Source organism: Equus quagga, chromosome 1 (genome assembly GCF_021613505.1).
Source record: "Equus quagga isolate Etosha38 chromosome 1, UCLA_HA_Equagga_1.0, whole genome shotgun sequence".
Classification (NCBI taxonomy): domain Eukaryota; kingdom Metazoa; phylum Chordata; class Mammalia; order Perissodactyla; family Equidae; genus Equus; species Equus quagga.
In genome coordinates this window covers 12,636,105-12,654,595 of record NC_060267.1, presented here as the reverse complement: position 1 = coordinate 12,654,595, position 18,491 = coordinate 12,636,105, and the positions used below count along the sequence as shown (strand labels likewise).

General features: G+C 39.1%; 1 protein-coding gene and 1 pseudogene across 1 annotated transcript; one reads left to right on the top strand and one right to left on the bottom strand.

Annotated features, from left to right (window-relative positions):
* Positions 1 to 4,415: 4,415 nt before the first annotated feature.
* On the bottom strand, positions 4,416 to 5,345 carry LOC124230314 (olfactory receptor 6C4-like). The gene has a single exon (XM_046646252.1). It carries the CDS (start codon positions 5,343 to 5,345, stop codon positions 4,416 to 4,418), a length of 930 nt encoding a protein of 309 aa, XP_046502208.1.
* A 9,869-nt stretch (positions 5,346 to 15,214) lies between these two features.
* Positions 15,215 to 16,148, top strand: LOC124230854 (olfactory receptor 6C2-like; annotated as a pseudogene).
* Positions 16,149 to 18,491: the final 2,343 nt, after the last annotated feature.

The window sequence follows — 18,491 nt, the reverse complement described above, 5'->3', positions numbered from 1 at the left end:
GTCCCTCTAACTCTCAAGTATTCAGTCTCAGATTTTTTTGTTTTACTCCAATGGTCTGGAATTTCTCCAGTGGACTCTCAGACTTCTACAAAGGTGCTCTTGTCCACGGGTGATTGTCAAAATTGGTATTCTTTGGGGGGAACAGGGTAGATAACCTATTCCATCATGTTTAGGTTGTCACTCATTCCTCATTTTCAACTTTTTAATGCCTTATTGCTTTAAGTGTGTCTCTTATATACAACACTTTGCTGCATTTATTTTTCTTTTTAACAAAATTTGAAGATTTTTGTCTTTTTTATTATGAGATTTATGGATGTAATCTTTTTATTATTACTATTATAGTAGGACTGATTTCTGCCCTCTTATTCTATATATTTCGTTTATTCTACTTATTATTACTTTTTTTTTATCTTTTCCTGTCCTTCATTTGATGGATACTTCTATTTTGGTCATTTAGAAGTTATAAATTCTATTTTATTTTTAGGTTGCATACCTTAACTTAAGACTCATCCTTACTCATTTTCATCTATTGATTCCTTAAGCTTATACATTTCTGCTTCTTTCTTTAATCACAGCAAATATATCATCCTTTTCGTCTGTTACTTTGGTCTTTCTTCACAAGCCCCTCAGGTACACGTTTTCTAGAATTTTAGTTCTGGTTATGGACACAGATTTTCTTTCTTTTATCCTTCTTTAAGTCTTACTTTTTAAAAAGATAAAAATATACTTTACATGATTAATATGTTATATTATCATTTTTATGTTTCGTATTGTTTGCATCATTCTTCTGAGTTTATTTATCCTCTTATTTGAGTATTTCTTTCAAAAGGGTTTTCAGAGTCAGCCCTGATGGCCTAGTGGTTAAAGCTCGGCACTTTCACTGCTTTGGTGGCCCAGGTTCACTCAGTGGTTGTGGAACCACACCACTCGTCTGTCAGTTGCCATGCTGTGTTGGCGACTCACATAGAAGGACTTGCAACTGGAATATACAACTATGCACTTGGGCTTTGGGGGGAAAAAAGAGGAAAAAGAGGAAGATTGGCAACAGATGTTAGCTGAGGGCGAATATTTTCCAGCAAAAAAAAAAAAAAAGAGAGAGTGTTTTCAAATTAATTCTTCATGTGGCCAGCCTTCTGAAGTGTTCTTGTATTTTATCATCACATTTAAATGTCTGGTTTCTTACCATGTCTATTTTCTTTATTCTTCCCATCTCAGCAGACTCAGAGATGTCCATTTTACTCTGTTAAAGAAACTATGCCATTTCCTTCTTTTTTATTCCCTTTTTCCTTCACCTGTAACTCTTATTATCCAGGTTTACTTGGCATCTGCTACTGTTTCTTGGTGCCTATTTATCTATCTACCTCCCTATCTAATCTCTTTATTGTTTTCTTTATGGGAGACTTTATGAAACCTCTAATCTCAGAGAGTTTATCACTATTTTTGTTTTGGTTCTGTCTCTTCTGGTATTAGCTTCATCTCTTTTTATTCTTTATGTCATTATTATGTTTTTCAACATTTTTTACCTGCTTATTTTTATGATGTTTTATCCCTCTTTTTACCAGTGTCATTTTCATCTTTCTTAAGAAATTATACTTACTTTAAGTTCTTGATGTTTCTGTTCCACTAATTCTTCTTTGCATCATAGGTTGTCTGATGTGTGATCATGCCCCCCCACACACACAGGGACAGTGGACCTCTTCCCCAGATGGGTGATTATTTTGACTGCTGAGCTCATGACCACTGTATAGCTTCAGCTATACTGTCTAGTGATGTGTATGGGCAGAAACTTAAGCCCTAATTTGTGACGTTCTGAATGAATTAAAAGAAACTACACGGATGATCCTCAGGCAAGAGAGCCCAAGTCAATATAGAAATGTTCTTATTTTACTTGGCTTATTAAAAAATTCTCTTTTGTTCTTTTGAATTTTATTTTAAACTCTTTCCAAGAAACAGCACTGAGAGAAGATTACATGTTTAGATGTGTAATCCATAAATCCACAACCTCTGGGGACTTAGGGAGAGAGGATAGAGAAATGAATGCCCAAGAGGGACAGATCAGCCCTCTGCTGTTTTATTATCCCCTTCCCTAGCTCTGTTCTGATATCATCCTGAGAATACTAGACAAGTAAAGCTGTTTATTTTGATTCTTGTCTGCGGTGGTGGCAGGAGGGATAAAACCCACCAACTTATACATTTAGATACTGAACATTCCAAGAGCCCAGCTGCAGAATCAGGAACCTCATTCCTTTGCTTATCTATGACTTGGAGTACCTTCAAAGTATGTATTAACATAAAGCCAGCTTAGGTGAACAGTTTCAGAAGAGGATGATTTGTCTTGTTTTTGGACAAGCTCATTTAGAAAGTGATACATTCCTTCCCAAATTCATTTCTAAATGCTTATGTTATGAAGGTGGGGTCAACCTTTGGCTAGTGTTCTTACACTTTGATTCATACCAAGTGCTCTTCTTCCTTGCCTCAGCATACTCAGAGATATTCAGGGCACGTGGAGTTGATGGTAGCCCAGTCCTAACAATCTGCTGCCAAGTATTCTGATCAGCTTTCTCTGAAGCATGGGTAAGACTCACTGATCTGGCTATCCAAGGTGCAACTGGACATAATAGAAATGGAAATAAGCAGGCCTTGCTGTGGAGGGATTTCAAATAGATGGTCAACATTTTTACAGTCCCAGCTATACCAAATCAATCTATTTAATATCTATTTGTGAACAGTTAAGTGCCAATTTCATAAAAAAGATATTGTCTACCATTATCATACAGTTCTAATGGACTTCATTAATTTAACACTTAATAAGTACTCACTTTTCAAATATTTTACACCTATAATCTCATTTAATTTTCAAAAATATTCTATAACATAGACACTATTGTCATCCACATTTTAAAGTTGAGAAAAGCAAGCCTTAGAGAGGTCAGTAACTATCCTAGGGAGACTCCAGTAGAAGGTTGAGAATCTGGGATTTGAACTAAAGCCTATATTTTTAACCATGTTATGACATTGTCTTCCACTTCACCATAGGCTTGAGTAGAAATGTGGATTTGGGGGAACTTAATGATTCAGATGTGACTGTTTAAGAACATTTCTCTATCAATTAGTAGGTAGCCTAATGTATTTGGACTAAATCGAAAGTCATGATTAATCTCCAGCTGTGCTATGAAAGAAAACCAGATAACCAAAATAGCAATGGCTTTACATAAAAGACTTTTTATTAAAAATGTTATACACTCTTCAATATTTTCTGAAGTTCTGGAAATCTTCTCTCATGATCAATCCAATACACATTCATTAAATGCCCAAGAAGCATCATTCCACCCACATTATTACCATATATAAAGGATGTGAACACACCAGATGATGTTCCACTTGTACCCAAACAGTAACCAGCATTCAGCAATGCTTTACAATACAACTGAACTATATGCAAGTGCTCAGATTTCCAAAATGTCCATAGTTCCACTGAATAGGTGAGGCCCTACCATCACCTATTCAAATTTAGCCTGTTGTTACCTTAAGCCCATGTGTGGAGTTCTAGTAGATTAGTCTATTCCCAGCTGATTACTAACAGTCCTAATTTGGAACATTCTAGATATAAAACTGTGTGGACATTTCATATTCTTTTTCACATTAAAAACGGGCATCCATGGCCTATGTTAAAAACTGAAGCAAAAATTTGTGGAAATGTCAAAAGAATGGAGCCATGTCACAGAATTTGTCCTTTCTAATGTTTAACAAAAGAGTTTTTGCCTCATTCTGAGAAAAGTAGAGGAAATGAATATCCTTTTAAAAATTTTTCCTTTATGAAAGGATGGAAGTTGTAATGGCTACCATTGAAAGATAAATGGAAAAGGGAAGGAGAATCAAAATGATTGACACTGAGAGAAGCATAGTTTCCAGAGCTCTATGAAGAAGAACAACGCCAATGCGAGAGTTCCTTCAACCCAAAGCTAATAATGTCACTTTCTTTCGTAAAACTTCTCTTGACTCACCAATGTCCAACTGATCCCATAGTTTGTAATTAAATACTTTCATGACCTGGCGTCTCTTTCTCACTCTAAATTCTTACCTTCCTACTCTCCTAAATAAGCAATATGTTTTGCCTCTTAAATTTCAAGCCATTTGCAGAGAACAGTTAATTCTTTCCAACTGTTCCTTTTGTAGAGTCTCATTCTTCCTTGTCTAATAGCACCATGTTATTTTATTTTATGTAAACTTATTACATAAATTTACAGTTTATACATCTTTCTATTCCACTAGACTGTAGATTCCTTGAAATTAGGACATATTTCTTATGCCTTTCATATTTTTATCCTCAAAGGCCAGTTCAGCACTTGAAATACAGTAGGCACTCAATACATATTTCTTAAGTGAAATATATTTTCATTGAGATGTATTGTTTTTTAAAGCTTCACAATCTTTTTGATGGTGTCCTTGAATGCCTGCTTCACTTGCTGATTTCTTAGAGTATAAATAAAGGGGTTTAATAAAGGAGTAACTGAAGTAATGAGCACAGCTATTCCTTTGTTGAAAGCTCCTACTTCTTTTGCAGAGGGATTAACGTACATAAACATGCAGCTCCCATACGACAGGGAGATGACAATCATATGAGAAGAACAAGTGGAAAAAGCCTTTGTCCTTTGCTGGGCAGAAGGAATCCTCAGGATGGTCCTGATAATATATGTATAAGAAAGTGTCACCAGCAGCAGGGTAACCACCAGAGTTACAGCTGCCACGAAGGTGACCACCAGTTCTAAGAGGCTTGTGTCTGAGCAGGCAAGCTCCAGGAGGGGCCCGTAGTCACAAAAATAGTGATTCAGCACATTGGAGGCACAGAAATCCACCTGGCTCATCAAGATTATTGGGGGCAAGATAGCTAGTAATCCCCCCAGCCAGGAGCAGAACACAAGTTGTATGCAGACTCTGCTGCTCATCATGGTCAGGTATTGCAGGGGTTTGCAGATGGCCACGTAGCGGTCATAGGACATAGAAGCCAAGAGGTAAAATTCTGTTGCCCCGAGGAGTATAGCAAAAAAATACTGGGTAAAGCATCCAGCAAAGCTGATGACCTTATTTCCTGTTGTCATGCTGGTCAGAAATCTGGGAATAAAGATGGATGTGAAGGAAATTTCTAAGAAGGAGAAATTCCGGAGAAAGAAATACATGGGGGTCTGGAGGTGGGGGTCTACCAGAGTGAGAATGATGATGGTCAGATTTCCTAGGACACTAAGCAAGTAGGTGAGGAACAGAAAGATGAATATCACCACCTGGACTGCAGGTTGGTTTGTGAGGCCCATCAGAATGAACTCAGTAAACGTGGTCTTGTTTTTCATTGCTGACCTTTAGTAGATCTAAAGGGAAAAGGTGAGAATGACAAAAACCAAAGTTTCGAAGGATGGGAGAGATAAAGCTTATTGTAATCCATGGGACCGGGTCACATATTACTCTCCATCCAATTGGCCCAAACCAGTGTCCCACTGGACAGGACTTCGCTCCATGGAAGCCCCATATCTTCTGTGTAAATGACTTTATTCCTAAAGTCTTTGCAATTCCTCAAGTTGATCTATTCCTGGACACTTAAAAGAATCCATTACAGAATAATTACTCAAATGTTTCAAACGAATATGTTTCCTCCCAAAATGCTCACGAAATGTCCACATTTGAGTCACCTTCCTTTGACTCTCTTTATCTCTCCTATTTCTGTGCTCTTGGTAGAAATATTTCTGGCTGATTCTTTTTCTACATTTCCCTTTCCCTTCCTTTGGCTTTTTTCCCTTTCTATGCTTTTTTCTCCTCCATGTGCTTTTTGATGCTTCGCTGGCTATCTGCCATAGACCCTCGCCTCCATTACTGTCCTAATCTCTGACTTCCTTGTTTCAGAAATCAATAGGAATTACCCCACAAGGATAATGCTGAAGATCTTGTAGCATATTTGATTTTTTAAATTATTGTTTTCTTTCTCATTTTCTTTTTTTTAATTGAAGTATAGTTAACATACAATACTGTATTAGTTTCAGGTGTATAACATAGTGATTTGACATTTATTTACATTACAAAGTGATCACCCTGATAAGACTAGTCACCATCTGTCATCATACAAAGTTATCACAACATCGTTGACTATATTCCCTATGCTGTGCATTCCACCCTTATGACATTTATTTTATGACTGGAAGTTTGTACGTCTTATCCCCTTCACCTGTTTTTCCCTTCCCCTCACTCTCCTCTCCTCTGGCAACCTCCAATTTATTCCCTATATCTTTGAGTCTGTTTCTGTTCTGCTTTGTTTTTTCATTTGTTTTGATTTTTTGCATTCCATATAAGTGAAATTATATAGTATTCTTTTTTTCTCTGTCCGGCTTATTTCATTTATAATAGTACCCTCTTGATTCATCCATGTTGTCACAAATAGGATGATTTCATTCTTTTTTATGGCTGAGTGATATTCAATTGCGTGTATATATATCACATCTGCTTTATCCAAATAATATCTAAGCCAGGATGTGGAGAAAAGGGAACCCTTGTGCACTGTTAATGGGAATGTAAATTAGTGCAACCATATGGAAAACAGAATGGAGTGTCCTCAAAAAATTAAAAATAGAACTACCATACAATCCAGCAACATCACTTCTGGGTATTTATCTGAAGAAAGTGAAGATACTAATTTGAAAAGACATATGTACCTCTATGTTCATTACAGCGTTATTTTCAATAGCTAAGATACGGCAGTAAACTAAGTGCCTATCTGTAGATGAATGCATAGATTTTTTTCCTACACCCCCACTTCTTTTGTAGCATGAATTTATAATAGGCCTTTAGGACTTTAAGATCTTGGTTAAGTTCTCTCATTGTATGTTGTGAGAATCTTTGTCTCTTTATATTGTGAGCCTCAGGCATCAATAAATCATATTAATTAGCATTTTCTTATGTGTTCTGTACCACGTTCAGTCCCTCTCGGCACTGATTTGGGATGTATCTCTGAGAGCAGAGATCTTGAGAGATCCACAGGCAGCATCTCACAGTGGATTTTGTGCAAAGTCTTAAAGAGTCTTGAGTGGCAAACGCAGCATGACAGTTTATCATGCCTCACATTTTCCCATCCTCTATTCTTGCCACAGAAACCAGGAAGGGGACATCCATATTTCCAACAATAAGAGTATTTTGTAGATAAATTGGTAATCCCCAAGGAAAGAAATTTGAGTGGTGGTATCCTGTGTGCATCTTTAGATTTTTCTGATGGAGAGGCAAAGACAATATACAAGGCCCCTCTAATTCACATGAATATGGGTTAGAAAAATCATATCCTCACAATCACTCTCATCAATCTCCTTGTCATTCCATACATCTTTTGGAGGCATCTTGTGATGGTAAAATTGACCTGAACCCCTACAGCCCTCCCCTCCCTGTTTGTACTAACCTGTGGTCTTTGACAAGTGCTGCATTTTCATCCAGATTTTCACGATCGATTGATTTCACTATCCTCATTTATAGAACAATCACATCAGTGACTAAAAACATGCAGGGCTCACACCCTCAATGGTCTAAATGATGGCAGTGGGCTGTTTACCTGGTTGTTCCTAAGAGGTAAGTCAAAGTTGAGATGTGCCGTGTGAGTCTCCAAGGAGTATAAAATGTAACGTTTTTTATCAGCTCCCATCCATATTCTACCCTCCTCTTGAGAGAGACTCAAGTGTGTGGGGTTTAACTAGGAAGGCAGTATATTACCTTCCATTCTGTGACTCCAAACCAGAATCAAATCATGCTTGCTGAGAATCACAGTTCTTCACATATGTAATAAAAAGAAAAACTAATAAACAAGCAAATAACCGCTCTCCTTCAGCAATAATAGAATTAGAACAGAAGACTTTAATAGACCGAATATTCTATAATATTTCTGTTCTAAGAGAGATTATTGTGCAGTCTTTTGAAGGCAGGGTATGGGCTTCTTTGCAGTTTCTATGTTAGCCAGAGTGACACAGGCTTTATCTGCTCTTTTTAGGGCAGGCACATGGGGATTAATTTCCTGAAGAAGCTAAAGATGCCCTGTGGACCCTAGTTCAAAAGATGCAAATGAACCTCAATTGTTGACAACTTTGAGAACAAATTTTAAACATGTGTTTGAGGAGAGAAGGTGCAGGGAGACCATGATAAGGGTTCCGTGAGAGAATCTGCCCCAGCCATGAGGTTAGTGAAGTTGAGAACAATGTAGTGAGACTCTCGGGGATTGGTATGCCTGGCCTAGTCATTGTTCCTATTATTTCTCCCTTTAATAACCCAATTTGGCCAGTGCTAAAACTTGATGTAACTGAATGTCACTCCACAGTGTATTGCCCCAACCTTCACAATGTCACTTTACAGTGGATTTCCACAACCTTAATGCCATGCTATCCTTCAGTAAGATCTGCATTCTTAATATTACTGAAATTAATATTGAATCTAATCAGCTACTGGGAAATATTCTGCTGTTTTAGATTTGGCTAATATGTCCATTCTACACACAGTTCTCCAGCCTCTCAGAAGCAATTTGACTTCACCTTTGAAGGAACAATGTTTTTTCACTTGCCTCCCCATGAAATAGTTCAACAACCTGCCAATGCTCGTACATTTGCAGGCAAGATCTTAACTGCATCCAGCTTATTCTAGGAACACAGATATGACATTATTTTGAGAACACTCTGCTACAAGGAAATGTAAGGGATACACTCACGTGGGCTATACAAACACTTGTCACAGAACTTTCCAATCAGAGTTGGGCCATTGCATCCAGTAAAAGTCAAGGCCATGCTACTTCAGTAAAATTTCTGATCATTACTCATTGGCCCAAGGATGATTCATACCTGAAGCAGTAAGCAACCAACTCTTCACTTTCATCAGCATTTCCTAGTTTAAAGTAGACACAGCATTTACTGTGTTTACTCGGGTTTTAGAAGTGACATGTTCCTCATTTACAAATTTTATTTACCTCCATTATGCTGTTCCTCACAAAGTTTTGCTCACTTTGAATGGGCCACCCAACAACAAAAGACTCTAGAATCTGTTGAAATTGAAATAAAAAGACACAAACAGCAGTGTCCCACTCAGAGAGGCCTTCACTGTAGAGGCTTCAACAACCTCCTCTCATACCTTCAGGAGTCCCTGGATCGGCCATGATGCTCATAAATTGTTCATGGGTTTCTGGTGCAAGAAACTATCTTCCTTGGCTGCACCCCACACCATTAGGGTGGCAACTGTGGCTGCATACTGGGTCCTTCTTGAAATAAATGGTTTCACAAGTCCTGAGCCTATGACTCTCTGCACCCTGTTGTCCATTATGCCTTGGATCATTATGCCCCAAACTTGGCATGGCCACAGACACCTCAATATTAAAATGAACATGCTGCTTTTACAGTCAAAACTGGGGCCTCTGGCATGTCCGACCTATAAGAGGAAGTGGTTTCCATGTCCTCAGTCCTTTGCTAGATGCAATGGTGCCTGAAGAGGTCACCCTCTCCCGTATCCATTGGCCACCTGGGAGCCCTCTGGGGACAACTGAGTGATCAGGAAAGGGAGTTTCTATCCTTTTAGATGTCAGCACCAGCTTCATACACGATGGAGCCCGCTAAAGAGTTGCTGTATTCCATTCCCTAAAAGGGACATCCTTAATCAAGGATGAGACCCAAAGGAAGGTCAGCACAGTCATCTTAGCACAAGAGGATGTCCAGGCAAACAACTGGCCCCTTCTGCACATTTTTATAGACTCTCTGACCATTATCAATGATATAGTCATGTGGTCTGACCAGTGGCAGCAGCAACAATTCCTTACCCAAAGTGTTCCCTCCTCTCCATTGGGGTAAAGAACTCTGGGTACTTCTTGCCTCACAGATACCAAAAATACCAATCAAAGCCACTTGTGTTCTTCATAAACTAAAATTCCGTTTTCAGAGACTTATTGCAATGAACAGGCTGATAAATTGGCTAAGACTTCTGAGACGCATACTGGCACAGCCTCAGATTTATCACCTATGGCAGCTGCATCTTCATCTACCTCAAAGCTTCAGGGAAGGAAGGAGTGGCCATTAATAAGGTCATGTTGATGCTCACTACTTCAATTGCTCTTTTGCTAACCCACTTATTTATACCCTTCAAAACAAACAAGGGATGGAAGCCTTCAAAGACACAATAAAATGGATTGCATATCTCACCAAGAAGTAAGATGCTATTGACGTTTGAGGCTAAGTTGAATTTAAATCTGAATAACTCTTGAGCAACTTTTATGAATTTACCTAACATATTTCTTAGCATTCTATAGATTCATCAATCTAACCTTCCTTCAGGAACATTTTTGTCTTATAATCAGAAAACCAAAATCAAGTTACTTCGTTCTCCTTTTTGCTTATTTTGTGTAAAAGGATTCCTTCAATTAATGCATGCATCTGAGACTACATTCCCGAGATACCCAGTGTCTTGAATAGAAATGAAAATAAATAAAATCACATCTCTAGCCATACGGCTTCCTCATGATGTATATTCCAAATTCCAGAAACCAATTCTCACTTATTGGGAATACTTTAATATCTAGCCTGTAAAAATTCAAGAGTAACTAAAGATCATGTGCTGAAGCTCTAAAAGTTATAAAAACAAAATTGTGCACTCTAGAGCTCTCAATATTAAAAGTTTAGGGGAGTGACATCAACAAGATGGTGACATAGATCATCCCCAGCTCAATTTCCCTCACACAAAGCCCAAATATCAACTATCCATAGACTAGACACCATTGTGAAAATCTCAGAACCTGGGTTAGTGGCTGAAGCACATCCCTAGACCACTGAGACCCAGAAGGACTGCTTTACGAGGGTAAGAAGAGTGGTTTCACTTTAACTGCATCGCCCGTCCCCAGGCTGGCACAACACTGCACCAAGATGGCCTCCCTGGGCTTACAGTTTCTTCAGCGGGAAAAAGAGAGCCCCAGGTGAACATCAGTCTTCACCAACACTGCAGAATACTTCCTGGAGGCCCACTTGAGTCTCACCTTATGAGGATTCCTGCAGGACACTGTGGGACTAGACTACCAGGGGTCAGATAGAGATGAAGGGAAGGGGTTTACAGCAACCGGTGCTCAGATCTTGGATGACCTTGTTCCTGATGGCAGTGGGGTCTGAGCAGAGATCCCAGCCAGTAGCTCTGTTCATCGGCCAAGCCGAGCTGATGGCCCTGTCTGGCCAGAGCCGGGTTGGCAGTTCTGCCTGATTGGTGTTCCTGACCAATGGGCTGTACCAGCCATGGAGCCTGTTTTACAGCCCTTCCTGGGCAGGGAAGCAAGTTCAATGCTCGGACAACTGCAGAGTATAAGTTCCAGTCCCACCCCATTGGGAAGTGTGGCTCTAGACATCCAGCAGCCAAGGCACATATCCTATGACTCACTAGAAACGAAGCAAATTCATAGCCCTACTCAACTGCCGAGCATAGCCTCTAGTCCCACCCCATTGGGAAGCCTGTCACCAGATGCCTGGCAGCCATGGAGCACATTCTATGACCCACTCAGGCAGGGAAGCAATTTCAAAGTCCTGCCCAAGTGCTGAGCAGATCCTCCAGTCCTGTACACACCATCAACACAGTCCTGGTCCGTACACACTTCCCAACCCCCTGCAGCGTACCCCGATGCCCCACTGCAGAGGCCCCCACCTCTCTACCAATGCCCCCACAGTTCACCTGGTCCTCACACAGGCCCTGCCCCACAGAGGCCGACACACTCGCCTGCCTGTAGAGGATCAAGACACCCAGTCAATGCAGGCCAACAAGTAGCCTGTGGGCCTGCTGTTGGGCAGTCGGTCCCTAGGGTGGGCTGCCTGCCCTGGCTGAACTGCATTAAGTATGTGCTCTAGTGGGTGTGGTAGACCCCTGGGCTAACAGGCCAAGAGAAGAACCTCAATGGCATCCACCAGGGTCTGTGTCAGCACACCTGAACCAGGTCGGAACAATGGCCCCCACCAATGTCTCAGTCTCTGGAGAGGTCTATCCTCTCACTGAGATGCCCCCAGAGCCCACCAGGTGAGTCTCTTTTCACCAAAGGACTGTCAGCCTTCTCTGGTGATTTTAGCTTGCTGAGATGGGTGAGTTTGTGCGTGAGCCCTTTAAGACCCAGGTCTTTTCGGCTTTCGTCTGATAGCTTTTCTGAGGGGTATCCTAGCTGCAGTTAATAGCCAGCAAAGCCAGACAGTAAGACCCCCATCTCAGTTGTGCTGAGTCTGAAGGATGCTTATAGCGGTATCAGCCCCCGCTCCGGAACTCATTCCTCCAGGGAACGCTGTGTATGCTAGGGTGGTTCCCACCTGGCCAGCTGAGAAACTCTTCTGCTCCTGAAGGTGGCTTTTTTCCTCTCCAGCAGGAATTTCTGCCTCTTCCACCTTAGTCAGGACTGTCCCTTGTTATGGGAGTTCTTTTTATCCAGTTTTCTATCCAGGGTAATTTTTCCAAAAATACTTGTAACCTGGTTGTGTTCATAGTAGGAGATGAGCTCAGAGTCTGCTTATGCCACCATCTTGGTGAGATCCCATAAATAAATTGTTATATATTCATGTGATGAGAATGATCAAACTATAACTATATGAAACAACATGTATAAAGCTCACAAATATAATTTTGGATGCAAGAAACTTGGTATGATTCCATTTATATAAAGTTCAAAAAAAGTTAAAAACAATTAATGCAACTGTAAAGGTCAAGATTAATGTCACCTTGGGGCAAGTAACTATTTTGGGGTATGGAGGGTGATTCATTGGTAATAATCTATCTCTTGTTCTGGCTCTGGTTACTTGGATGCTTTCACTGTTTGAGTAGAGCATATGAGTGTGTCCTGTAACAGAAATCATCAGAAGGCCCCAGCATTTAGACAATGTAAAGAGAATCAGATTATCATTTTATCACATGAGTTTCTTTTTATTTATTTCTTTTCGCTGTAACTGATGCTATTATGATTGCATTTCTTATCTCTTTGGACCCTTCCCCATAAGAGCTGGTTAATATTTTTTCTTTTCTTTTTTTTTCTGTCAAAGCAAATTTCACTGTAGATTCATTAGTGGTTTGAATAGAGTCACATAGGACATATTTTTTTTCACTTTATTATTCCCTGTGCAGTTAAGCAGATAAACCCAACAAAGCATATGCTATTTCTATTAATGGAAATTTATAGAGCAATCCATTTCTTTGCACAGAGAGGTCAGACCATCATCACTTCCACAGCTGGGAGAGTTGCTGTTATTTATTTGCCATTGTTTGTCCATTCTTCAGTCACAAAATTCAGGGAGATATTATTTGATAGTTTAAAGAGAGATAGGAACTCTCACCAGATTCCACTTCAGACTTGATGCTGATAAGAGCAAAGTGTGCTATTCTCCACGCCATTGCATATCACCTTGCACTTGCAGGCACCCTTGCTGGAGGGGCAACCTCTTTCCATACAGGTGAAAATAAACCCTATCACACTGTGGGAACTCTCCTCGGTAGAAATGATGCCTTCCCTAAGCACAAAGGGAAACAGCACTTAAGGTATTTTGTGGGAAATACCTTAAAGCATCACATAAAAGAAATTCATATTACAAATACTGTTTGTGACTAAGAAGCATTTAAAAAGCTAACATTTTAATTAATTTGTGATTATTATAATTGACTAAGGATGAGCAATTGCCCCAAATCCTAAAATTACAGCTTTCCTGGAAGCACTTAAACTTTGGATCCCGTTGGACCCGGGTTAGATTGCAGCTCTGGCACTTCTGAGAACTACAATATTGCCCCACTCACTGGGAAGGGTAAGTGAATAGGTAGGAAATGTGAGAAATAAAAAAATATTCAAGGGCTTCCTGGAAGGTGGTGAAATGGCTTCTTTGACATGAGCTTCGAAAGAAGCAACCCGGGGAGGCAGTCTTATAGGGAAACTCACAAGGATGGATTGTGATTTTTCAACTTTGAAAATATCCACACCTAATAGCCAAGTTTTAATTGTTCCTCATGTCACGTTTAATCCTTGTTAAGTATTGATGCCGGATAATAACTGTTCTCTGGGGGAATAAGCATAGAGTCTGCGTCTATCATAGGGCCAGAGTGCTGAAGAGCAAAGAGGTGTCCTGAAGCAATGAGAGGGGCACCACTGGTTGGTGACATTCCCAAGGGCAAAGTGAGTCTTCAGAAAAGGAATCATCGCAAAGAAGTCAACTCTTTCCCCAACTGATCGTCTCCTTCCTCTGCCCATCTGGGCATTATGTTATTAATGGAGATGTCATGTAGCCTCAGAAGGCATTGGGAGCTGAAATATCTACGCATAAACTACAGACCCCCAATCAGGATCATGGAAGCCTAAGGACAGGATTCTGTTCTCTGGGAAAGACCTTCAGAACAGCCCATTTGTCAGTATTATGGGAAGGCTGGGGATGGGTGGGACGTTAGACAGCAGATGAATATTGAAACAGTAATTCAGGAAAGGAAACAAAACAGAGGCTGTTCAGACTGAAACATGGGAGGGACACAGACTCCAATTTTTCAGGGTATTATCAGAAAAGGGGAGCAAAGAAGAAGTTCTAGAGTATGGGACTCAGGAAATTTCATGGCAACTCTGTGCTACTGCTGTCAGCTTTCCCAAACAGTAAAGGCTTCTCTAGGGTGTGGAGGAGATTAAGGAATTATTTGAAGGGAACCAGTATTGCAAAGCATGGAAAATAATACAACTAAGCCACCGGTGGTACTATATGTAGTATATTACCACAGGGTACGAGAATGATTTGCTGATATGCTATCCTGACAGATGCGGGAAGAAAATTTTTATACAGATTTCTTTTCCATTAATATTTATGGATCTCCTACTCTACATTGAGAACTGGGGATACCATAATGGCTGCCCTAATCATGGGGGATGGTGATATCATTGCGGTATTTTTTATCTACTTTAAAATTGATCCTGTAACTGGAGTGGAAATGAGACTTCAGATGTATATTTTCCGTAAATCATATTCTGGAGACCAAGGTAAAGCAGCATCCAGGGAAATGAGGCAGGATGCAATCACTTCCACATCAGATTATTGACGATCAAGTAAAAGTTTAGAACTGTGCTTCTCCTGGTTTGCTTGGCTACTTTCTCTATACAACTTGTTGAAATATTACTTTTATATTCTATTCCTCAGATTCAAAGTTTGTGATTTATTGATACAGACTCATTGTATATCTGAAGACAGTGATGAAAAATCATTCCGCAATAACAAGATTCATCCTACTAGGATTAACAGATGACCCACGACTACAGGTTTTTCTTTCAGCATTTCTGTTTCTCACCTACATTTTCACTGTTACGAGAAATCTAATAATTATCCTCCTCACTCTGATGGACTCTCACCTTAAAACACCCATCTACTTTTTCCTTCGGAATTTCTCCATTTTAGAAATAATATTTACAACTATCTATGTTCCTCGATTCCTATACGGCATGACAACTGGGGACAAAAGTGTTACCTATCGTGCTTGTATCATCCAATGATTTTTCATCATCCTCATTGAGGAAACAGAATTTTTTCTTCTAACTGCATGTCCTATGACCGCTATGTGGCCATCCGCAAGGCCCTGCACTATAGCACCATCATGAATGATAGAGTATGCACCATTCTTGTCCTTTGCTGTTGGCTGATTGGTTTATTATCATACTCCCACCACTTCACCTGGGATTTCAGCTAGACTTTTGTAACTCCAACGTCTTCGACCATTTTGGTTGTGATGCATCTCTGCTTCTGAAGATTGTCTGTTCAGATACTCAATTTGTAGAGCAACTAGTTTTAATCGTGGCTGTGCTGACCCTCATACTGACACTAGTCTGTGTAATTGTGTCCTTCACTTACATCATCAAGACTATTTTAAGACTCCCTTCAGCTCAGCAAAGAAAAAAGGCTTTCTCCACCTGTTCTTCCCACATGATTGTAGTGTCCATCACATATGGAAGTTGCATCTTCATCTATATCAAACCAGCAAAGGAAAGAGTGGCCATTAACAAGGTGGTGTCATTGCTCAACACCTCAGTTATCCCTTTGATGAACCCTTTCATTTATAGTCTACGGAATAAGCAAGTCAAAGAAGCCTTCAAGGACTCAGAAAAAAAGATGGCTTTTCTTTCAAAGAATTAAGAAACTAAAAAGATTTTTTAAAATAAATATATATATATATTTCATTTTTTACTATGTGTTCTAATTCAAATCTGCAGTACAATATTCAAGTAACAGTCTGATTAACCACCACACTTTCTTTTCTATTACTCTTAGAACCACAGACTGAAGTAAGCACTATGGCCTTAATTCAAATAGAACTTCTTTCATAATGGCTCACTTTCATAATTCAGCATGAATATAGATTTCCAGAAGATCCAGACAAAACCTCATCATCCTTATGTCTGAAACACAAAAAGACAGTAACAAAAATTTCAGTTGTATTTTTGTCCATTCATTTCTTTAAATTAACAACTTTTTAAAGGCAAAAAATATTTGTCTCAGGGGCCGGCCCCGTGGCGGAGTGGTTAAGTTCTCATGCCCCGCTGCAGCGACCCAGGGTTCCGCCGGTTAGAATCCTGGGTGGGGGCATGGCACTGCTCATCAGGCCACACTGAGGCGGCATCCCACATGCCACAACTAGAAGGACCCACAACTAAAACTACACGACTATGTGCCAGGGGGCTTTGGGAGAAAAAGGAAAAACAAAATCTTTAAAAAAAAAAAAAAAGAATCTTTAAAAAAAAAATTTGTCTCAGTATTCCTTCCTGGTCTAGCATCCACTATCTCAAGAACAATGGGTAGGCGTAATTTGTTTCTCAATTTTTTTATAATGCAAACCACCCTACTCAGACTAAGATGGAACTACTTCATTACGCTAATTTGCTATTAAAGAGGCACTTTTTTTGGTGTTTTAAATTTTTTATTTTTAGTATTATAGCCCTCTACTTTTTCCAGTTTTCTTGAGATGTAATTGACATATAACATTATTTAAGTAAAGTGTATAACAATGATTTGATTTATGTATATACTGAGAAATGATTACCACAATAAGTTTAGTTAACATCCATCACCTCTCATAGTTACAATTCTTTTTCTTGTGATGAGAACTTTTTAAGATCTACTCACTTAGCAACTTTCAAATAAACAATACAGTATTGTTAACTATAGTCACCATGACGTACATAATACGCCTAGAACTTATTTATCTCATAACTGGAGGTTTGTACCTTTGGAGCACCTTCACCCATTTCTCCCACCGGTCACCTCTCACCACTGGCAACGACCAATCTGTTTTCTGTTCCTATGCACTTTGTTTTTTTAGATTCCACATATAAGTGATATCATACAGTATTTGTCTTTTCCTGTCTGAATTATTTCATTTAGCATAATGCCCTCAAGGTCCATCTATGTTGTTGAGAAATGGCAAGATTTCCTTATTTTTTAAGACTGAATACTATATATATATATATATATAATGTAAAATACAAATATATAAAATATATAAATCATTGTATTTGTATATAATATGATTAATATTAATACAATATAAAGATATAAAGATATATAAACAATATAAAATATAAATAAAAATATTTGTGAGATATGTATATATATCACATTTCCTTTATCCATTCATCACTTGATGGACACTTAGGTTGTTTCCAGGTCTTGGCTATCATAAATAATGCTGCAATAAACATAGGGATGCAGATGTCTTGGAGATAGTGATTTCATTTCCTTTAAGTATATACCAAGAAGAGGGATCACCGGATCATGTGATAGTTCTATTTTTAGTTATTTGAGGAATCTTCATACTGTTTTCCATAATGACTATACCAATTTACATTCCAACCAAAAGAGTATCAGGGTCCCTTTTCTCTACATCCTCACCAACCCATGCTATATATTTTTTTTTATTATACCCATCCTAGCAGGTATGAGATGATATCTCATTGAGGTTTTGATTTGCGTTTCCCTGATGATTAATAATATTGAGCAACTTTCCCTCTACCTGTTGAGAATTGGTATGTCTTCTTTGAAAAAATGTCTATTCAGTTTCTTTGCCCATTTTTTAATTGGATTGTGGAGGTTTTTGCTATTGAGTACTAGGAGTTGGTTATATATTTTAGATATTAGCCCTTTATCAGATACATGGTTTGCAAATATTTTCTCCCATTCTATGAATTGCCTTTTCATTTTGCTGATTATTTCCTTTGCTGTGCAGAAGATTTTTAGTTTGATTTATTCTCCCTTGTTTAATTTTGCTTTGTGCTCTGAGCTTTTGATGTCATATCCAAAAAATTATTGCCAGGGCCAATGTCAAGGGGCTTTTACCCTATGTTTTCTTCTAGGAGGTTTATCCATTCAGGTCTTATGCTTGTCTTAAATTCCTTTTGAGCTGATTTTTGTGTATGGTGTAATATGATGGTCCAGTCTTATTCTTTTGCATGTGGATATCTAGTTTTCTCAACACCACTTAGT